This window comes from Leptopilina boulardi, unplaced genomic scaffold (genome assembly GCF_019393585.1).
Source record: "Leptopilina boulardi isolate dan_hultmark-lab unplaced genomic scaffold, ZJU_Lbou_2.1 LbouV2_223, whole genome shotgun sequence".
Taxonomy (NCBI): domain Eukaryota; kingdom Metazoa; phylum Arthropoda; class Insecta; order Hymenoptera; family Figitidae; genus Leptopilina; species Leptopilina boulardi.
In genome coordinates this window covers 2,313,882-2,338,603 of record NW_026137778.1, presented here as the reverse complement: position 1 = coordinate 2,338,603, position 24,722 = coordinate 2,313,882, and the positions used below count along the sequence as shown (strand labels likewise).

The following is a 24,722-nucleotide window of genomic DNA, read 5'->3' as shown; positions in this document are numbered from 1 at the left end:
TTCTCCTGTAACTAGCTGACGTGATTCGTGGACTAAATTGGCTACGTGAGAACGCTGCGTGCGCAATGTCGTCTGCACGTCAACTAGCAGAAATCGCAATTGTTTATACTCGTAAATTATTAAAATTAACCAAGTTAAACTTGCATTTACAATTGGATTCCTTTGGAACATTAAAGAAAACACTGGTAAGATCATTTTAGCGTTTAAGTGATTGAATTTTAGATAGTCGCGTGAAATTTATTCAATTATTATTTAATAATTTTTTTAGTTGTAAAATTATAAAAAATTGTTCTGAAAGAGATTTATTCCTCTCATTTTCCTTGACATTTTAAAAAAAAGTAGACCTCAATCTGATTATTAGAACGGAAGATATAGCAGTTTAAAATTTTTTGTTATTATTGCAAATCTCGTAAACTAACAAATATTTTAAGCTGAAATTTACGTTAAAGATTAGTCTTACTATAATATATATAACAAAATTCCAAAGTTTCATTGCAATCGGTTAATCTACTCCGAAAAAGTCAAAATCTCACCTGGAATCGCACAGTTTATACTATGGATCGAAATTAATCTATATATTTTATAGAAGAGAGTGAATATTAAATAAATAGATGACAAAAATTAAAAAACAAAAGGACTCATTGAGAAATAATTGCCATCATTTTCCATATTATGTCAAAACCGGCTTAAAATTAAGAACAAAGTGTGTGGTATAAATTATTGTTTATCGTTGTTTGCAGAAATAATATCCAGTGGCGCTAATACCCTACGAGAAACCAGATTGGTAGTTGCAATGCTGTTGTGGCTTATTTATAATATCCAAATGGTGGCGCACAGTGCGCGCAAAATTGATAGCCACGCGACGTATTTCGTCAGATATCGCACCGTTATATACGCACAGTGTATATAACAACATAACTTCTCGACTTTCTCGTTTTTCGAGTAATACAAATATATATGTATATATATATATAAGGAACAAGAATATAAGGTGAAGTGAGACAAAGAGAAAGCCGCATAGCCTTCCGTTGTGAGAAGAAGGAGTTCGTAATAAATCAGATAGCCACTGGAGCTTACTGTCCAAGTCTTGTCAGTCTGCATGCCTGACTATATCAGAGAACGTCTTTAAGTCCATGGTGATGGATCAAGACCATTGATAATCAACACACCAGATTGTTGGCATAACTCGGTGTTATAAGAAATTTCAAGACTGAGACCTCCATGACAACTCAAAACAAGTTTCAGGAAGTCTCGTGTCTTAATTATAATATCATTTCAGCCACACTTTTAATTTAGATCAGTCTAAACTTTTACTCTTTTTTTTTTTTTTTTGTTCACTCTGTTGGAATGAAAAATATATTACAAATGCATTTTTTTTTCTACACTGAAAGAAAATTTATTTCATTCAATTAGTCGGTTACTTGACTAATATAAGAAAATAAATATTTATTTGTATTACACTTAGAAAATGGAATTCTTAATTTATAAAAATAAAACTCAAAAACTGTGTTAAATTAAATAAAATCGTTCAAACAGATCTCTATGTTTATATTGAATTGTCAATTTCGTTTTTGGAATTACCAAACGGAACACTTCTCTCTAGGATTCATCCACTTGTTGTTTGAACATTGAAAATCTTTTGCAAATTCTTCTCGGTTGACAAGGGAACCAAGAACTCGAAATTCCCCAGGACTGTGATAGTCGCTGTTAATTTTGTTCCTCTGTTTATGTGGAGTAATTTTCTCGCAAAAAGTTTGAGCAAAACTAATCCAAAAGAGCTGAAGTTGTGTATAATTTACACCTGGCAACAAAGCTTCGCGACCATGTTTTTTCACATAGCTCTGATAAGCTAAATATGCAGTTTTAACTCCACCATTATCTGCAGTATTTTCTTCTGCCGTTATCGTGCCATTTATCTGGAAAATATTACAAAAATAAAGTTCATACAAATGTTGGCAACTGATTTTTGACGGTTATTTATAATATTAATTTTCAATTTTTCATCTAATCTGATTTTTAGATTCAAAACAGAAAATGAAATTTTTTTTAAACCAATTATTTTAGGAAATTAATAATAATTATTAAATTAATTTTTAAAGAGGGAAACTACATTAAATTTTTCAAAAAATTGAATTTTATTGCATAAATAGTCAGTTTATGTATTCAAAAGTAGGCTGAAAAAGTTTTCAGAGCGAAATTCGATGTTGCAGCTCAAGGTTTAATGGCTGCTAATTTCGAATGTTTTTAATGAAAATGCTTTAAAAAATTGTGAGATACAGATAATTATGTGTGCAACATAATGTTATTCTTGCATTTCATTAAAAAAAATTTATCCCTCACGGAGAAAAATAGGATTGTGGTGCAAACAATTTTTGGATTGCTGTCAGTATAGATTTGTTGATATTACAATTCGAAATGGTAATATTACAATTCGGATTGTTGTCAATACAAATGTATGTTGTTTTAACAACAATACGAATTTTTTGTTGTCAGCTTTGTTCAGTTTGCAATTCCGTATAGTTGCAGAAGCAAACTCTTTGTCAATTGCTGAACAATCCGGATTTGTTCAGCTGACAGGTTTATTGTTCCATGTCACGTGCTCATCTTGAATTCTCGCAAACGGGCATGCAGATCGTCGCGTCCTTTGCTTCTGGCACATGTGCCACTTTTGCTTTTATTATTAGTTTTTTTAAAAAAAAATGACAAATGTTAATGCAAATGAAACTGATGATATGACCTACGGAAATCTGCTATCGATTATTTTAGAAGGCAAAGAAACTGAACAAATTGTATTAGACGGATCAAAGCTTTGTTAATACAACAAATTGTATTGCCGATTTAACAATTTAATTTTTTTATTTCAACTGTTCCATAACAATTTTCTTTGTTCATCAAATAATTCTGTTTGTTTACCGAACAATCCGAATAGTTTTAATAACAATCCCATTTTAACAATTTTTTTGTCCCAAAAACAAATAGAACTGCTGGTTCTATTTTGACAATCTGGAATTTTTGTGTGAACTTCATTTTTAGTAACCACAACAATTCATTTTTCTCCGTGCTTTAAAAAAAATCTCGAAAAACGGCTAAAACATAGCGTCCTAATGTGGTTTCTCCCTTAAAAATCTTTATAAGTTGGGGATAAATTTCGAAATAAATCGGAAATCGTAGCTTTTTTAAACTTACTTTTAAGTTAACTTCATTTAATGTATAGTTTCCATATTGATTAATAAGGCATTGAACCCTTGAACGAAAATTTTCACTGCTTTCCGGCTCCCACCAATTGACGAGATTTCCCAGTTTATCAAAATTTCGACCAAAACTGTCAAAACCGTGAGTATATTCGTGTCCAATGACAAATCCTATTGATCCATAATTCATGTACTGAGGTATGTTTTCATTAAAGAAAACTCCTTGAAAAATACCGGGTGATACAGCTAAAACGAAACAAAAAATGAATTAGTCGAATTAATAGAGTGGACCACTGTCTTCATGAATGGACCATCTAATGTTTTCATTATATTTACATATTTAGTACTTGCACCCATATAAATTGTCACTGAAATGTATTTAAAGTTATTTTTTTATGCGTTTTATAAATATTTTGTCCTAATTTTAGATAAAATTAAAAAATATCACAAAAAGCGAAAATACTAACCAATACTATTATTAAAAGGAATAGACATTGCCCCCACTTTCATTGGATTGTACTGTTGATTCCAACTATTTTTATTTAAAGATTTTCTAAATAAATCTGCATCTTTATTTCTGTTAAATTTTTGTATGTCAATTATTAATTGAAGATAATTATTTGGCGTTATATTCAACTTTGCGTAATATTCATCAATTTCCATGTCATCAAATAATTTGAAAATTACTGGATGTGTTATAGACAATGATGCAAGTTTCTCTAAAGCCTTTTCCTTTGTTTTATCATCCAGCCAATAACTCTAAATAGATTTACTAAATTAATATTTTTGAAGTTGTAGATTTTGCAATAATTAATAATGCATTATAATAATTGTAAAATATACATGTTTTTTTGTTTGTTAATAGCATAAAAAATTTCTCAAATAGTACATTCTTGTTCCAATACAGAAAAATTTTGTAATTCTACATCAAGAAAATAATATTCTAATTCTTACTTCATTTAGAAGAGTATTGAACTGCTGAAAAATATTTTCGAACATTTCGTCGATATCTTTTTTCCCAGATTCTGATAAATTGAAGTAGTATTTGACATAGAGCATTCCAAGACTATTATGGAAAAAATTATTTACAGTATTGTAACAATGTTTCCATTTCTGCGGATTGTCTTCACTAGCGCCAACATAATTACTAAGAAGATCGTTAATTGCTTTCCATATAAGATAATTTGCTTGATCTTTTTTTGAGATATGATTAATTAGATTGTTCAATTGATGAAAGTAGCTTAGATCCATAACAAATATAATATCATCATCTCTGATATTAGTAACTGGGTTCAAAATAGAATCAATGTATTCTCTCCACAAAATATTAGAATAATTTCCATTGAGTTCTTTAATAGTCATTCTAGTAAGATTAATATAATTTCTATCTCTCGTTGGCACAGTTATCTGTAAATAATCAGATGTTTAAAAATTTATTAAATTTGGAACGTATCTTGCAAACTGATAATAATTTATCTACAAAGAAGAAATCTTTTTTTAATCAACATTTAACAATTAGTTTTTAATGAATACTTACATTAATAAGCATTTTTTCTATTTCGATAATTTTATCTATATCAGTTTTAATATTATCATTTTTAGCTCCAAAAAGATGTACAGTGTCATTTATTTCATTATAATATTTAGGGGATACATTAAGATTTGTTGGTTGTTCAATCTAAAATAATAGCAATTAATAAATTATAAACAAAAATTTAAGGCTCAATTTGTTGGAAGAAACATATAATCACTTTACATACTCGTAGGATTATGTTTGAATTATTTTTTGTATCTTGGCGAAAATTTGAAAAAATGAAATTATCTTTGGAACTGTCCAATAGGGAGCCAAATTTTTCCCATTGGAAATTCACATTATTCCAAGAATTTCCTTCTAAAAGTGGCCATCCACCAATTTTTTTTAACAAGTCCAAAATTGAATTTAGATTTTGTTGTTTGGTGTTATCTGCAAGCGATTAATAAATTAAATCGTCTGCCAAGTTTTTTTTTGCACAATTATGATATTAATCATTTAAATTTAGTTTTTTGATTTTAGCTGCATGATTTACACAATTGGTAAAATTTAAAAATGTAACGGGATTTTAACAAATGTCTTACTTGCATTCATACATTCTCTATAAAAAGCTTTTATTAATCTTGCATAGTTTGGTTCAGTAGGTTCGTAATTCTTCTCTAGAATTGTCTTCATTTCTTGTTCAATTTTATTCTCAAGAAGAGAAAAACCATCGATTTTATCCGATTCGTAATTTGAAATCCTCCTCGATTTTGGAAACTTACCGCAGGCAAATTTATAAAAATTGTCGCAAGGATCAAAACGTTGGTCCATGTACTCTAATACTCTTGAGGCTACTCAAAAAGTGAAAACTTCTGTTAATTGTTTTAATTTTTTGATGACGCAATAACATAATAATCAAAATATTCTATTTACTCTATGGGCATATCTCTGGAACTTTTAACTTTTCAATAAAAGAAAAAAAAAATTCTTTTTTTCGAGCACAGTATTGAAACTCTGTCAACATAAACTTCAAGTACGAAGATTTCAAATTATATAAGTGGACAGATAAAATTTTTTGTCTTAAAAAAGTTATTAATTATTTAAAATTGCAAATTATTGTTAACCTAAAACAGAAAAGTATTCAACAGGTGGTTGATTTTGGAATGAAAAACAATGGAAAGGAAATTACTGTGAAGTTACAATTTTTTAAAAATGATAAAATTTGGTTAATAATTTCAACATTTATTTAAAATAAAATTCTCATTTTGTACACACGTGTTTTCTGTTATTAAAATTACAATAATTTTTTTAAGACACGAGGCACATCAATTTAATATGTCTCAAAATAATTCTAATGACTTGAACTTTAATTTCTCATAAGTTATTTTGGTGTGCCAATTGTCTTATCAAAGAAAAATGCTAAATAAGAGGATTGCAGTCAAAAAGGTTAAAAGTGAGGGACAACTTTTAAAAGCTTATAACTTTTTTTACAATTTACAAAATGTTAATTTTCTTGCGAAAATGTGTTCATCGTTTAATTAACTTTAAAATGACGTATCTTAGAACTGGTAATTTTTTTTAATAATAAAGTTTTATCGTTTAAAGCACCACAAAGTATGGTTAGGGACAAGTAGAAATTGTTGAAAATCGTGCATTGAAAATTAAATAATTATTTATTTATTTAATAAATTAATGTGAAACCTGTTGGAAATGATTGCTCGTATCAAGTATTGATTTTTCCAACAAAAACCAGGTAAAATTTCATTGGAATTAACAAAATATACGCGAGGGACATAATAGTTAAAAGTTCCAGAGATTTTCCCCTATATATAATTATAAGAAAATCATACCAACCTGTGTCAAGGCATTCAGGTTTCAAGCAGTAATCTTTTATGTTATCCGATGCTTTTGGAACAGTTATCATAATTAAAGTTTAGTTTAATTACAATTTTATTTTGACTTAAAGAATAATTTTATTATATATGGTTTTGAGATATAAATCAATTTTAAAAGAATATGCCATACGTGAAAAACGAACTATGGGAAAAAGCTATTAAAAGCTGGCAAAAGATAAGAGAAGATTTTCGCCATTGTTTTTAAGTTTTATCCCATACTTTAAAGAATTGCAAAAAGCTGACAAACCATTGCTTATGAGCCTTTCTCATACTTTTCTTTAATATCATATAACATTGCTAAAATCTTGCCAAAGTATTGCAAAAAAAAGGGGAATAAAATAAAGTCAATTTTTTCTAACTTACTTCTTATTTTTTTCATTTTTTTTCTTAAAATCATTGCAAAACAATGGGAAAAAGATTAAGAAAGAAAAAATTTATTTTTCTCATTTTTCCATCTTTAAAAATTAGATTTTCAAAGTATTGTTAATATATGGGAAAAAGATTGGTAGAGAAAAAATGAATTTTTATCGTTTTTTCAGCTTTAAACATTTGAATTTTAAAGTATTACAAAAATATCGGAAAAAGATTGGAAAGAAAAAATATATATTTTTGCAATACTTTAAAAATCAAAATTTCAAAGTTGGAAAATAGAGGAAAATTGATTTTTCCTTACAACATCTTTTTCCCATATTTTTGCAATACTTTAAAAATCAAATTTTTAAAGTTGAAAAAATGATAAAAATTGTGTTTTTCTTTCCAATCTTTTTCCCATATTTTTGCAATACTTTAAAAATCAAAATTTTTAAAGTTGGAAAATAGAGAAAAATTGATTTTTCCTTACAACATCTTTTTCCCATATTTTTGCAATACTTTAAAAATCAAAATTTCAAAGTTGGAAAATAGAGGAAAATTGATTTTTCCTTACATCTTTTTCCCATATTTTTGCAATACTTTAAAAATCAAATTTTTGAAGTTGAAAAAATGATAAAAATTGTGTTTTTCTTTCTAATGTTTTTCCCATATTTTTGCAATACTTTAAAAATCAAAATTTCAAAGTTGGAAAATAGAGGAAAATTGATTTTTCCTTACAACATCTTTTTCCCATATTTTTGCAATACTTTAAAAATCAAATTTTTAAAGTTGAAAAATAGAGGAAAATCGATTTTTGCTTCCAACATCTTTTTCCCATATTTTTGCAATACTTTAAAAATCAAATTTTTGAAGTTGAAAAAATGATAAAATTTTTTTTTTCTTTCCAATCTTTTTCCCATATTTTGCAATACTTTAAAAATCAAAATGTCAAAGTTGGAAAATAGAGGAAAATTGATTTTTCCTTACAACATCTTTTTCCCATATGTTTGCAATACTTTAAAAATCAAATTTTTGAAGTTGAAAAAATGATAAAAATTTTTTTTTCTTTCCAATCTTTTTCCCATATTTTTGCAATACTTTAAAAATCAAAATTTCAAAGTTGGAAAATAGAGGAAAATTGATTTTTCCTTCCAACATCTTTTTCCCATATTTTTGCAATACTTTAAAAATCAAAATTTCAAAGTTGGAAAATAGAGGAAAATTTATTTTTTTTACAACATCTTTTTCCCATATTTTTGCAATACTTTAAAAATCAAATTTTTAAAGTTGGAAAATAGAGGAAAATTGATTTTTCCTTTCAAAATCTTTTTCCCATATTTTTGCAATACTTCAAAAATCAGATTTTTAAAGCTAAAATAACGAGAAAAATTGATTAATTTTGTTCGTATATTTTTGCCAGGTTTTAGCAATACTTTAAAAATCTAATTTTTAAAGATGAAAAAATGAGAAAAATAAATTTTTTCTTTCTTAATCTTTTTCCCATTGTTTTGCAATGATTTTAAGAAAAAAAATGAAAAAAATAAGAAGTAAGTTAGAAAAAATTGACTTTATTTTATTCCTCTTTTTTTTGCAATACTTTGGCAAGATTTTAGCAATATTATATGATATTAAAGAAAAGTATGGGAAAGACTCATAAGCAATGGTTTGTCAGCTTTTTGCAATTCTTTAAAATATGGGATAAAACTTAAAAACAATGGCAAAAATCTTCTCCCATCTTTTGCCAGCTTTTGATAGCTTTTTCCCATAGTTCGTTTTTCACGCGGGTGTATATAATATGGAAATAATCTTATAGTGAAAATCGATTAAAATCGATTGAAATCAATAGAAAACGGTTAAAAACAAATTTTCTATCGAGCTCAATCGTGTTTCTTAATTCAAAAGGGAAACTTGTATTCCAAATAAAATAATTTAATTTTTTTAGTTAGGAAAATTTAATTTTAGAAAAAACTTACTTTTTTTAAGAGTATGTGCTTCTGGTAGACATATAAGAAGTGCAAAGCAGAATGTTTTTAGTTCTAGTTTTAAATCTAGTGCTCTTCTCCATCTAGTGTTTCTTTTTAAAATAAGAATTTCATTTATTTATATCTTTAGCTTAATTCGCATTAAAAAAAATACATTACAAACATTTTCAATTGTCGGCAATTAAAATACTTTCCGTATTATAATCGATTATTTAATTTAGTTCCCTAAAATTTTATTTTTTCGCCATTGACATGAAAAAGTTTTTTTTTGTGCCTGTTTTAGGCAGATAAAGTAGCACTTTTTAAGGCAGTTTGGGCCAACTGCCTAAAAAAGACTTTTTTAGGCATAAAACTGCCCTATAAAGTCTTTTTTAGGCAGCTGTTAATTTTTGCATAATTTTTGTTTCGCTTTTATTTTATTTATCAATTTTTATTATTTTATTTTATATACTATTTCATATATATTATATTATATATTATATAAATATATATATATATTTATAATATATAATACAGAATATATATGTGCCATTCCAGGAGTTTTTTAGCACTTTTCGGAGTAACCTTTCCAAATTAAATGAAACATTTTTTTAATAATATTTATTAATATAAAGGTCCAAAAAAATCACTTTTTAAGTAAAAACAATTGTTTATTTAAAAAATACAACAATAAATAATGCAAAAAATTCACTTTTTTCCTGCAACTCCAAATAAATTGGTTTAAAGATCAAAATTTTCCTTATTTTTCAAGCTTTCATACCGCACAAGAAACATAGAGTCCGAGAAAATATTCAACTCACAATTTTTTAAACAATGTTTGTTTACTTTTTTGTATTTTATTTACTGTGAAACGTCTGCTAAAGCTGCGCGCGACGTTTGGAAGTTGTCGCTTTTTTTATTGAGCAGAAGCTCATTACACTAGCGTAGTAGAAAGCAAGTTGTGCGAAAAGTGAGGTTATGTTGTCATTAAACGAAGCGTAAAAATTTCTGGTTATCACATTGAATGGTTTTTAATTATCTACTTTGCAGTAAAAAATCATAAAAAACATTTTTGAAGGATGAAAAACCTCACTTTTCACACAACATGTTTTTTACTACGCTAGTGTAATTAGCTTATGCTCAATAAGGAAAGCGACAGCTTCCAAACGTCGCGCGCAGCTTTAGCAGACGTTTCACAGTAAATAAAATACAAAAAAGTAAACAAACATTGTTTAAAAAATTGTGAGTTGAATATTTTCTCGGACTCTATGTTTCTTGTGCGGTATGAAAGCTTGAAAAATAAGGAAAATTTTGATCTTTAAACCAATTTATTTGGAGTTGCAGGAAAAAAGTGAATTTTTTGCATTATTTATTGTTGTATTTTTTAAATAAACAATTGTTTTTACTTAAAAAGTGATTTTTTTGGACCTTTATATTAATAAATATTATTAAAAAAATGTTTCATTTAATTTGGAAAGGTTACCCTGTTGAAAATTCCGACCTCGTTTACGACGTCGTATTCTAAGTAGTTTGCGACGTAGTAAACGACGTAGTAAACGACGTAGTAAACGAAGTAGTAAACGACGTCGTAAATGAAAGCGGAATTTGGGATAGCAAACTACGTCGTTTACTACGTCGTTTACTACGTCGTTTACGATGTCGTTTACTACGTCGTTTACGATGTCGTTTACTACGTCGTTTACTACGTCGTTTACGATGTTGCAAAAATTATTTTAATATTATTTATTTAGTAATTTAGTAAGTCCAATATCCAATATTAAAAATTTTAATAATAATTTAAAAAATCAATAATTTAAAAAAAAATTTATTTTTATTATTTTTTTATAGTTATTATTATTATTTTATTTTTAATATTTAAATTAAAATAAAAAAATGGTCATCAAAATATTAGTGAAACCATTTCTTCCAAAAAAGAATTTGTCTCAAATCCAATAAAGGAGAGACATCGGGCAGAAAAAAATTTCGACAAAAAAAAAATTTTCGATCACTGCTTATATACCAATCTAAAGGCACCTCAACTGCGAGAAACAGTTATGATGTTCGCCCTCCCTGTGGCGTTGAGCGAACTTAAGTCCAGAGCTGAGCCATCAGCGCAGCGCGGAAACATTTGAAAAATTTGATTTTATTAGATATTTTATTTTATTTTAAATATGACAAATAATTAACTTAATAAATAATTAATGTCATAAATAATTATTAATAACATAATGTCATACTTAATAATTCGTTAATTAATTATTTTTAACGAAAATTTGACAAAAACAAAATTTGTTGGCCAAAAAAAATATTACCATTAAAAAATAATTTTTTTGTTAAAATTTCGTAGTAAAAAAAATTTTTTCAAGACAATTATTTGTGACCTAAAAAAATATCACGATGAGAATATAATTAACAAAAAAAATTACTCGTAGCACAGAAAAAATTTCACCATGAGAAAATAATTTTTTTTAAATTTTATTTGTAAAAAATTTATTGGTAGCTCAAAAAAAATATCACGATGAGAAAATAATTTTTTGTCAAATTTTCTCTGTAAATAAATTAATTAACTAAATAACGTACCGTAAAACGGGGTTATTTCGCTCATTGCGGGTAAATTCGCTCACCCACTTTTATGCTTTATTTCAGCTTTAAAATAAAGTTTAATACATTTATTACCAGGTTAAATTTTCGTAATAAAAAAATTAATTAATTTATTATTAAGCTAACTAGCAAAATTAAACGCGCGCAAGCGCGCCAAATTGAGGATTTAATTATTTGTTATAAAGAAATTAAAGATTAATATTATTAATAATAATTTAATTTATTAGAATATTATAACATATTAAATGATAATAATGAAAATTATATGTTTACAGGCCTCGGATTATACGACTTTTTCCGACTTTTTTCAAAAATACGACTTTTATCAACTTATTTTAATAAAATGCGACTTGTTTTTTACATTTGAAAAGAAAATGTAAATAAAATACATTTTTTTTGGTATAAAATGTAGATCTTCTTCAGATCTTCTTCAATTCAATTATTTAACAAATTTTGAACTAAAATGATTCTTCACTAAATTAATTATTTTTAATAATTTTAATGAAATACATCACAAATTCAATTATATCAAAATTATTTTTCAATTAAAATTTTTATGAAATTTAACAATTGTTTATAATTTAAAAAAAAATATCACAATAAAATTGAATTATTTTTTAAAAATTTCAATTCAAGATAAACTAAAATTCAATTATTACCCGAAATTTTAATTCAAAATCAATTAAAATTCAATAATTATCCAAAATTTTCAATTTAAAATTTAATTATTTACCAAGTTTTCAATTTAAAATGAAATAAAATTCAATTATTTTCTAAAATTTCTATTCAAAATTAATTATCCAAATTTTCAATCAAAAATGAACTTAAATTAAATTATTATAAAAAATTTCAAGTAAAATTCAAGTATTTCCCAAAATTTTTAATTCAAAATGAACTGAAGTACAATTATTTTCCAAATTTAAAATCAAAATTAAATTTCATTATTCTCAAAAATTTTAATTCAAAATTAATTGAATTTTCAATAATTTGAATTTAAAAGCATCTAAAATTTCTAAAATTTTCCATCGAAATTTTTTTTTTTGAAATTTAATAATTTCAATTATAACTCTAAGGAAATTCAATTATTTTTAACTATTTTAATAATATTCTTTGAAAATTCAACTATGTGAAACCATTTTTCAATTAAAAATGATTTTCAAATTATTGTATTTTGTCCGCATTTTCTAATAAATTTTTAGTGAAATCATCTAAAATTTTAATTACAAAACACTTAAAGTTTCAATTAATTTCAAAAATCTCAATTTTAAATCTTTGAAAATTCAATTAAATTTAAAAAATGTTTTCCAAAAATTGTTTGATAAATTATTTTTAGATCTGTAAAATTTAATAATTGTTTGAAAATTAACTATATCTTTTGAAATTTAATTATTTCTAAAAATTTCAACTTTAACCCTTCGAAAAGGATTATTATTAAAAAAAAATTTTTATTTAAAAATCTGTAAAATATTTTTGTTAAAATGAAAAACAAATCCACTTTTTTTTGGAATATAAATCGACTAAAACGACTGTTTTGTGTCTTTAAGTTGATTCGAGGCCTGTGTTTTTATAATTAATATTTAATAGGTAATCGTTGGCCCCTGGTACCTTAAAAATAAATTTTTTTCAAATTACTATCTTGTACGAAATTTCCTGGCGCATCTTTTTTCTCATTATAAATTTTTTGTATTTGTATACAATTTTTGAATCAATATACAACTTTAAAAAAATTTTCGTTGGTAAACGTTGTGTACTTCAGCTTCGTGAATTGAATTTTCTAATTTGGAATTTTAAAGAAACTTATTCCGAAATTTGGAAACACAATTATACAACTTTGGCAAAAATGAGAAAAAGAATTGTCAAAATTTGACACGTCATAAGATTACTATATTCAAAAAAATACGTGAAATCAGAAAAGGCCAACTTCAACTACTTCAAGTTAGGACAGAAAGACAGACCAAACATTTTATTATTATATAATTATTTAATTAATTTTTTTTACAGAGAAATTTTGACAAATAAAATTATTTTCTCATCGTGATATTTTATTTGGGCCACAAATAATTTTTTTATTGAGAAAATTTTAAAATAAGTAAATTTCTCATCGTAATATTTTTTTGTGCTACGTATAATTTTTTTGTTAAATTTTTTTACAGAGAAATTTTTACAACAAAATTATTTTTCATCGTGATTTTTTTTAAAAACACGAATTTTTTTTTTCAAAGGAAATTTGAAAAAAAATTATTATTTTATCATTGTGATATTCTTTTGTGCTACGAATAAATTTTTGGTAAATTTTTGTAGTAAAAAAAATCAACGATTTATTACGGTATTTAATGAATTAATTGTTTTTAAGAGAAAATTTGACAAAAAAGTTATTTTCTTATCGTGATATAATTTTTTTAGGCCACAAAATATTTTTTTTACAGAGAAAATTTAAAGATAATTAAATTTCTCATCTTGATATTATTTTTGTTCTACAAATATTTTTTTGTTACATTTTCGTAGTAAAAAATTAAGTAACTATAATAATTACCGTAAAACAGGGTTATTTCGCTCAGTGCGGGTAAAGTCGCTCACCCATTTTTTTGATTTAAATTTGATTAAAAACTAAAATTTAGTATTTCTATTAACAAATTTAACATTTTTACCTGCTAATATAGGTATTAAACTTTATTTTAAAGCTGAAATAAAGCATAAAAGTGGGTGAGCGAATTTACCCGCAATGAGCGAAATAACCCCGTTTTACGGTACGTTATTTAGTTAATTAATTTATTTACAGAGAAAATTTGACAAAAAATTATTTTCTCATCGTGATATTTTTTTTGAGCTACCAATAAATTTTTTACAAATAAAATTTAAAAAAAATTATTTTCTCATGGTGAAATTTTTTCTGTGCTACGAGTAATTTTTTTTGTTAATTATATTCTCATCGTGATATTTTTTTAGGTCACAAATAATTGTCTTGAAAAAATTTTTTTTACTACGAAATTTTAACAAAAAAATTATTTTTTAATGGTAATATTTTTTTTGGCCAACAAATTTTGTTTTTGTCAAATTTTCGTTAAAAATAATTAATTAACGAATTATTAAGTATGACATTATGTTATTAATAATTATTTATGACATTAATTATTTATTAAGTTAATTATTTGTCATATTTAAAATAAAATAAAATATCTAATAAAATCAAATTTTTCAAATGTTTCCGCGCTGCGCTGATGGCTCAGCTCTGGACTTAAGTTCGCTCAACGCCACAGGGAGGGCGAACATCATAACTGTTTCTCGCAGTTGAGGTGCCTTTAGATTGGTATATAAGCAGTGATCGAAAATTTTTTTTTTGTCGAAATTTTTTTCTGCCCGATGTCTCTCCTTTATTGGATTTGAGACAAATTCTTTTTTGGAAGAAATGGTTTCACTAATATTTTGATGACCATTTTTTTATTTTAATTTAAATATTAAAAATAAAATAATAATAATAACTATAAAAAAATAATAAAAATAAATTTTTTTTTAAATTATTGATTTTTTAAATTATTATTAAAATTTTTAATATTGGATATTGGACTTACTAAATTACTAAATGAATAATATTAAAATAATTTTTGCAACATCGTAAACGACGTAGTAAACGACGTAGTAAACGACATCGTAAACGACGTAGTAAACGACATCGTAAACGACGTAGTAAACGACGTAGTAAACGACGTAGTTTGCTATCCCAAATTCCGCTTTCATTTACGACGTCGTTTACTACTTCGTTTACTACGTCGTTTACTACGTCGTTTACTACGTCGCAAACTACTTAGAATACGACGTCGTAAACGAGGTCGGAATTTTCAACAGGGTACTCCGAAAAGTGCTAAAAAACTCCTGGAATGGCACATATATATATATATTTCTTTAAAATTGTTTCACTTTTTCATAACAATGGCGAAAAAAATAGCGTATGTGGCTCGCACGTAGTAATTTTTAGGTTCGGATGATTTCAATACTCGCTGTCTGTGCGACTTCGGTTCGACTTGGCTCGACTTCGTCTCACCTACGTCGCACTAACGACAGCTCGTACTGAAAATTACATCCTCACCTAAAAAGTACTACTTTACGTGCTTGCCACATAATATACTATTAATGGAATGTTTAACTTAGTAAATTTTTTTATTATTGTATTATTTTTTGTTTCATTTTTCTAAATTATGCCTTAAATAATTTAGTTGCAAACATTTAAAATAGAATTCCACAAATTTTGACTTCATGTTAGCTTTAATCGATTTCGTAAATTCGTTTAAATATATTTTTTTTTGTTCTTTACAGACAAGAAAGTTTCAATTTTCCTAAAATTTTTAAATAATAACAAAAAAAGGTTTTTTCTGCAATTTAAAAAAAACAATTTACAAGATTTTCAATTGTTTGCAAACTAATATGTAATATAATAAAATATAATATAATCTATAATATTTCTTACATGAACTGAAATAAATAATAAATAAATATTGCATAGCTTACTTCATAAAGTTTTTCTGCTCGTTGTTCAACATTTTGACACTTTCACAAAAGTACTGTGTATACCTTTTAAAAATTTGTCTATTTAAGTATTATATAAACTGAATATTCTTTTTTTTAAAAGTGTGTTTTGCTTTGCTTTTTCGAAAAAGAAATTTTTTCTTTGAATGATTTTTTTTAATCTAAAGAAAAATTTCTTTGAATCAAAGAAATATTACTTCTGAATGATTTACGAGTGATATGTAAAATGTGCAAATATATATATATTGACTCGCAGTGTATTGATTGTTTTCTTCGTGATCAATTCTATAAATTAATACTACACCTCAATTTTATTATAATAATTTTTTTAATCCGAAAAAAATAACATTTTTAATAAAATCTAATAAATATTTTTAACAAAAGATTTATATTATTTATTTAAAAAATTAATTTGAGCTCGAAGAGAGGTTGTGCTGAGGACGAGAAATAAATAAAGACTGATTGGAAAATGGCGACCGCTTTTCAAAGCATCACTTGGGAAAAGAGAAAAAAGATAAAATTAAGGAAAAATTATTCTAGTTAGAAAAGGATAAAACGGTGTAAAAAGAGAGGGTGAGGAGAGTACAGAGTACATTGCTGGGCGCCCACACAGCACATTATATTTCCTAAATATTTCATGAATATTTCATTGAAAGATTTGTAATATTTCAATGCAAGGTTCATGAAATGTTGAGTAAAACAGAAAAATGTCCGCCTATAAGAAATATTGCCGTGCAATTTTGCTGAAATATTACACTTTAATACTCCTGCAATATTACACATGAAGACTCTGCAATATTCAGGAAACATTTCAAAAAAAGTTAGAAACTTTTTTAAAATATGAAATCAATCGTTATTTTCTAACATGTTTAACACCTTAGGATCCTGGAAAATTAAAAACTACTGCGCAGCTGTACAGACCATAGAAACTGAGATCGACCAGTGCGCATCATTTAAATGGGATTTTTCTATAATATTTTAATGAAATATTTCAGCAACATTACACGGCAATATTTCTTATAGGCGGACATTTACCTAATTTCAGCAATATTTCAAGGACTTCGCATTGGAATATTTCAAAATTTCAATGAAATATTTCAGAAATATTTAGGAAATTTCATGTGCTGTGTGGGGCCATTTGAACGGTCCGATATTTATGATATGATCAGCTGTAGATACAAGGATGAGCATGATAGCAAAGGATAGCATGACTGCATGATCGCCAGGCCAATAAGAGAGCTCAATTTAAAAAACATTTTAAATATTGAAAAGATACATTACATAGAGAAAATAATAATCCTGAGCCCAACCAACATTACAGGAAATTACAAATATTAACAAGTGTAATACATTGTGTGTATGTGTGTGTGTAGTTGTGTACATGTTTGTGTAATTTTAAATTTTGTATACTATATAAAATATAATTTATAAAGTTCAAAAAATGAAAATACACTTACAGACGCCACATGTTAAAAATTTTAAAGCAATAAAGAGGCACGTGTAAAAAACTGAATCCTTAAAAAAATATTGGATTGTCGTCCAATAATAAAAATTTATCATTGAACAACTTTGAATATAAAAAAATCAATAAAATTTAGTTTGATAAACGGGACGCATAACGAAGCTCTAAAACAAAATTTTGAGAATTATGATTCGTTAAAATCTTATTCTGTAAAATATGTATTACTTTTGATAAGAAAAAGCGTGACATGACATTCGAGTTGTCAGCGAGCTGACTAGTAAAGTAACTAAACAAATTCAAGCACGATTGGACAGATCTTTTATTATAGCGAGGACAAATTTCTACTAGGGTAACCAGGGTGGCGAGTGGACCGGGAAACCGGGAAATGACCGGGATTTCAAAAAGTGACCGAGAAAACCGGGAAATTCATTACTAAACCGGGAATTTTTTCATTTTTTAACAATTTTTTTAAATTCATCAAAAATAAATTTGTTTTAATTTCACAAATATAACTGTGGTTTATAATTACTAATGTCATAATATTGTATGTTATAATGTCATAATATTTTACTGAACTGAAGAAAGAAGTTTAATTCACAGTAGTACACAGAAAATTAAAAGGTACCCAGACAGCACATAACATTGCGGCAATATTGCTGGGCAAGTTTCGCAATATTGCCGTGTAACATTACAGCAATGTTGCCACAACATTAAAATGTCCCACCTTGCTCAATACTGCACAGTAAGCTTGCCATAAGCTTATGTCAAGGTTGCACCACAAGCTTGCAGCAATGTTGCACGGTAACATTGCCGCAAGATTGCTCGGCAAGTTTGCATCGTAAGCTTGCTGTAAGATTCATGTAAGGTCGAATAGTAAGCTAGCTGCAAACTTAATGCTACAGAAAATTCTCGCCGTAGGCACTTTTCTTAAATTTATTGTCAGTTTTTTGGCTATATAATATTTGAACGTCACTTCAAAAAAGAAAATATCCATAATTTAAATTTTATTTTACTTAATTGTTCAATTAAAAAAAATTAAAGATAGGATAAAAAATGGAATTAAAACATTTAAATCTGGCTATTTTTTAATGGAAGAAAAAATTATTTTTATGGCCTACGGCGAGAATTTTCTGTAGCATCAAGTTTGCAGCTAGCTTACTATTCGACCTTACATGAATCTTACAGCAAGCTTACGATGCAAACTTGCCGAGCAATCTTGCGGCAATGTTACCGTGCAACATTGCTGCAAACTTGTGGTGCAACCTTGACATAAGCTTGTGGCAAGCTTACTGTGCAGTATTGAGCAAGGTGGGACATTTTAATGTTGTGGCAACATTGCTGTAATGTTACACGGCAATATTGCGAAACTTGCCCAGCAATATTGCCGCAATGTTATGTGCTGTCTGGGTATTAAAATAAGTTTGACCGGGAAATTAGTTAAATTGACCGGGAAAAACCGGGAAATGACCGGGAATTTGAAATCAGAAAAAAACTCGCCACCCCGGTAACTTATTATAATCTGAAACTTTTGAGAAAAAATTTTAAAAAACCTTCAATTTAAGGTTGCAAAAATTTACAAGACTTCTTATGTACCCAATCAAAAATTTACTAATGGCGAAGTACTGGCACAGTACTGACAAATACTGGCGCAGTACTGGCACCCAGTATTGGCGCCAGAGTTGGCGTAAATTTGAGATGATAACATTTTACCAGTATTGGCTACCAGAGTTGGCACCAGTATTGGTAACCACTACTGGTTCAGTACTGGCCGAGTACTGGCAGTTTTGTAATTTATTGTATACGAAAAGAAAGCTTTAACTGTAATAGAGATAAGTTTCACTCCACGTAATACTTTTTGGTATACTTAGGAAAAAGTGTCTGAAATTTTTAGTAACCCAAGACAAATTAAATATTAATTAAATTAGTCAACTAACTAATTAATATTTTATTATATAAAATCGAAAACACCAAGAATTTTCATTCCTTCTTATAATATATATTGCAAATTATTATTTTAAAAAATCAAAAAATACACTGAGAAAAATGTTTAGTATCATCTACCAAAGTTTGGTTCTCTCTACCAAATTTTTTATTTGATATATGTGCAACTAATCCGTTTGGTTCGGGCTACTAAATTTTTTCGTTGAATCATTTTGTTCGGTCTACCAAATTTTTTGTTTTGCACAACTAACTTATTGTTTTTAAGCAAACAAAAAATTTAGTTAAATGAAAATTTTTTTTTTGTTTTCTCAACCAACTTATTTTTTTGTTTCACCCTTTTCTCTTTATATAACCTACCTATGCCTACTTAAATTAATTTCTATCGCGGAAAAAACCTAACACTGCTGGGGCTCGAACCCTCAGACTACGCAACGCTAGTCGAGAACGCTGACCACTACTCTACGAATCCTACTAACAATTTGAGATTAAATCATTTTCACAATGTATAAAAGCTGGAAAAAAACTTTCGTTCTTGTAACAAGTTTTATTTATTTATTTTCACTACACAAACTTTTTTTTTAAAAAAATGTCTGAAAAACATAAAAACTTCAACACTGAAACTTCACGACGCGAACGACATATGGTTAATGTTGACATCCCGTGAATGGGAAGCGACGCCATATTTACGAGAAGAGCGCGTGCGCAATACAGCATGTCAGCTATTTAGTACTGGGAACCAAACTATTTAGTTCGTAAACATGAAAGCTTCAAATATATTTTTTGGTAGAGCCAACTAAACTTCCCGATTTATTGCCACTTTCTATTCTGTTGTGACAACCATATTTTAGTAACGCCAACTAAAAAAGCTCAACTAAATTATTTTCTTATTATTACGAAATTATTTTTCTCAGTGTAAATATAAAAATATGTTTATTATAAAATCAAAGTTTTTATAATATATAAAAACAGTTCAGTAAAAATAAAAATGTTTATAAAATAATTATAATGTATATGATTATGCAATTAACTATTTAATTATTTTATTATTCACTTTAATTTATTAATTATTATATCAAAATATAAATAAATTACCATTGAATTCAATTCAATTTACATAAAACAAAATTAGTTTACAAATTAACTCATCACAAATATAATGATTTAATAAATAATGAATACTAAATTCCTGAAATTAGGTAATTAATTTTTGTTTATAATTCACTTTTGGAAAAAACTGAAGAATAACATCCAGAAACAAATTACAATAATTTTATTGACCATTGAAATATGTAAGTTTGTAGGTTTAACTATTTTTTATAATTTCTATTAAGAAAGGTTAATTATATATTTTATATTATTGATAATATAACATTTGTGCAATTTTACTTGCGATTGTATTTAATTTTTTTAATTAAATTTATATTATACCATATATCTGCACTGAGAAAAAAGGTTTGAGCTGACAACCAAATATTTCATTCAATATATGTGCAACTAAAATTTTTTGGTTGACACAACTAAACTTTAGTTGACAACAACCAAAGTTTGTTTCAGACGACTAAATAAGAAAATGAAAAAGAATTTGGTAGTCTCAACCAAACTTTGGTTGATGTCAACTAAAGTTTAGTTGTGTCAACCAAAAAATTTTAGTTGCACATATATTAAATGAAATATTTGGTTGTCAGCTCAAACCTTTTTTCTCAGTGTGAAAATAAAAAGAAAATCTTGCAAAATGTTTTAGACTTAGTCTCAGGAAACTTTTTGTTTAAATAATTTTACCCACAGAAAAGCAAAATAATGTAAATTTTAATTTTGAAAAATAAAATCAAGTTGAAAAAATTTTGATGAACAAAATATTTAAACAAAAAGATTCATCGGGTTCACTGGCTCAATATCGGCTCAGTACTGGTTAGCCAGTACTGGGAGGGTGGTACCGCATCAGTACTGATACAATGTAAATACCAGTACTGGTTCAGTACAGACTGCCCAGCCTCGGGAGCCAATACTGAACCAGTACTGCGCCAATAGTCAACTCTGGTATAATACTGAAATTTTTGGTTGGGTAAGGATAGTTCAAAGTCGATGCGATTTTTCCATTGAAGCTCTATGTAAAAATTGCATCGACTTTGACATATAATAATCGATTATTTGGATGAAATAAATTATTTTTTCATTGTATCTTTTGCAGAAAGTCGGAAGTAAACATTTTTTTGAACTTATATTCCAATGATGATGTTCTAACAATCGGAACGTTTAGGGAACAAATTGAATGAAGAATTAGGGGTTGCTTTCATCTTTCAATTTTTCCTTTCAATTATAGTCCGCAAAGTCATTTGTTACTTGTATCAGACATTTATCTAGTTTTTTAATGATGGGACTGAACGACTTAATTTCAGACATTTTGGTGGCCATTTCAAATTTAGCGAAAATAAAAATTTCTTATCATCACCAAATGAAAGGGCAGACATTTTGGACGCGATATTTTGCCATTCCAAATTTTTTCTGACGCGATTTCGAATCAAAAATATAGTTTTAATGGGAAAAAAACCAAAAAAATTCGTCTTTTTTTTTGTTTAAACAATCATAACTGTTTATCCTTAAGTCAAAAGTTAAATTTTCTTATAGATTCTGAAAGAGGACTAAAAAATACATAATAAATAATACATAATTTGGTGTCTGAAACTTTAAAAATATTTTTTTATCGAAATGATAAATATCAATATACATATTTTTGAAGATAAAGTGCGTCAAGAAATAAATATCCATGGTGGGCCGGAAAATTTTTTTATAATTTTATAATTTTTTTAAACAAATTAAAAAAAAATTCTTTGCTTGTTGAATTCTATAAAATAGTTGAAATTTGGTTTAAAATGTTTATATGGGAATTTTTGGGGTAATTCACAAAAATATATATAGCGCGAACGACAATTAAAAATTTTTATTTCGGTAATTTAAGGAAATTTTCGAGGTAATTTATGGCAATTTTCGCGGTAATTTACAAAAACATATAGAGCGCGAACGACAATTAAAAATTTTATTTCAGTAATTTATGGAAATTTATGCGGTAATTTATAGAAATTTTGACTATAATTCATAAAAATATGTAAAGCATAAATCGCAATTAAAGATTTTAATTTCGGTAATTTATGAAAAATTTCGTGGTAATTTACAAAAATTCAAGGTCTACTCATTTTTTTTTATATTGGACCACCTACTTTTTATGCCGGAAATCGAAAGAGCAGAAAATTCCACTTCGAAATAGTTAAAGCAATTTTTTTTAGATTGGTCGACCTATTTAGGTCAAATATGCCATATAATTTTTATTGTATCAGGGGAAATGCCTTTAGATCAGTTAATTTTACAAAAATAATTTTCAGATGAAATTTGTTCTCCCCAAAGGGAGACAACCAGTGGTGACCTTGGATTTGTCCTATATGACCTTAATCAGGTCATTCGAAGATAAAATCATTTTTGTAATGGAAAGCATCTACTTTTTATGCTGAGAATTGATAGAGCTGGAAATTTCACGTTGAAAACCATCAGGTTATTTTTTCGGTGGTTCGACCAATCTAGGTCAAATAGGTCAAATTTAATTTTCGTCTACTAGCTACAACACCACTGGATGTTCCCCTTTGATGACAAACAACATTTGTCGGAAACCATTTTTTTTTTTTTGTAAAATCAAGTTATTAAAAGTTAATAATAAGTGATATCTGGGGTATAGTTAAAATTGTTACAAACAAACAAAATTATTTTAGGTAGACTTCGACTAAGAAAGATTAAATTTTACCTTCTCTTGTTTAGTTTTTTTGCGAAGAACAAATAACTATATACGTTCGGTGGAGTGACTATAATAGAACTGAAAATTACTATACTACTAAAGTTTAAAAATGTTTCAATGTATCACAAAATTTTTATTGATTATTTTATGTTGGGAGTTGTTAAATGATAACTTTTTTTTTTACTGTTACACATAAACCAATATTATATCAAGTGACTTTTTTAAACAAAAAGTTGAGGTGAAAGTAATATTGAACAAAAATAAATAAAATAAAAAAAGTTAGAACATAATTAAATATTCACATGTTTATACAAATATAAATTTTAATTAACAAAAGAAAACTAAATAATGAATAAAAACACAAAAAAAACATTTTACCTGAAATTAAGAATATATTCTTGGAGCATATTTAAGAGAGTCACCACCTTTATTTTGAGTCTTTTAAATTTTAATGACCGCAGGAAGTTATATTTTTTTTTTTTGTTGCATCATTTCGGTCTTAAAAATAAACAAGATAGTCAAAAAAATTAAATTTTAATTTTTGACCATTTTAGAAATTAAATTAAAGTCTTAAAAAAATTAATATTTTAAATATCTATTTTCTTTTACAACTTTGACTATTTTTTATCGACAAATTTTTTCTACACTTTTTTAATGATTCTTTAGAATCTCTCGCATGGATTTTCAAAAAATAAAAATTTTAAAATCGTCAAAAATTAAAATTTTATTTGTTTGACCATCCTGTATGTCTTTAGGACCGAAATGATGCAAGAAAAAAAATATAACTTCCTGCAATAAGAATATATTTTATACTTAAATTCAGTATATATATATATATATATTATTCTTAAAATAAGAATATATTTACTTAAATAACAAACCTACAAAAGACTTAAAAAATTTTAAATAAAAAACTCTTACACCCAGAAAAAAAGTTTTTTTGTTTCAAAGAACGTTTCTTTGTATCAAAGAAATTTGTGCATTGTTATAGGGTCAAAGAAAAATTTTTTTGATTTTACGAAATTTTTTATTTGAATCAAAGAAATAAATGTTTATTTATACTATTGTTATTATTATAATTGTTTAATATAATATTATAATAATATTATTATTTATACTAATTTACCTAGTCTGCGCAAACGCAGTCGTGGCAACTCAACGTACTTAAGTTCGGAACAAATATTTCTTTGATTTAAAGAAATTTTTTTTAGGTTAAAAAAATCATTCAAAGAAAAAATTTCTTTGATTCAAAACACTTTAAAATTTCTTTTTCGTAAAAGCAAAGAAAACTTTTTTTAATTCAAACAAATTTTATCTTTGATTCAAAAAGTGAGTTTAAAGAAACGATTTCTTTGTTTCAAAGAAATCTTTTTTCTGGGTGTAAATTTTAAAGCAGTTATGTATTCAACTTTGAAAGCTATTGATAAAAATGATAGATAATTTCTAAATGAAACTGCAAACTGCAATCTTTTATTTTTAGTATAAAAAATGTTATTACACTATAC

The 24,722-nt window shown here is 26.4% G+C and overlaps 1 protein-coding gene across 2 annotated transcripts; it reads right to left on the bottom strand.

Annotated features, from left to right (window-relative positions):
- Positions 1 to 1,370: 1,370 nt before the first annotated feature.
- On the bottom strand, positions 1,371 to 23,369 carry LOC127279793 (neprilysin-2-like). 2 transcript variants are annotated; one of them, XM_051302367.1, is made up of 11 exons: positions 23,227 to 23,369; positions 16,016 to 16,078; positions 8,924 to 9,024; positions 6,559 to 6,609; positions 5,307 to 5,555; positions 4,952 to 5,154; positions 4,729 to 4,869; positions 4,146 to 4,598; positions 3,659 to 3,950; positions 3,187 to 3,437; positions 1,371 to 1,916 (listed from the first exon to the last, which is right to left on the bottom strand). In XM_051302367.1, the coding sequence occupies exons 2-11, from the start codon at positions 16,045 to 16,047 to the stop codon at positions 1,578 to 1,580; spliced, it is 2,112 nt and encodes a 703-aa protein (XP_051158324.1). In that variant the 5' UTR covers positions 16,048 to 16,078; positions 23,227 to 23,369; the 3' UTR covers positions 1,371 to 1,577. The 2 variants fall into 2 exon arrangements, with proteins under 2 accessions (XP_051158324.1, XP_051158323.1); XM_051302366.1 differs by lacking the exon at positions 23,227 to 23,369 and adding an exon at positions 17,491 to 17,540.
- Between the last annotated feature and the right edge of the window lie 1,353 nt (positions 23,370 to 24,722).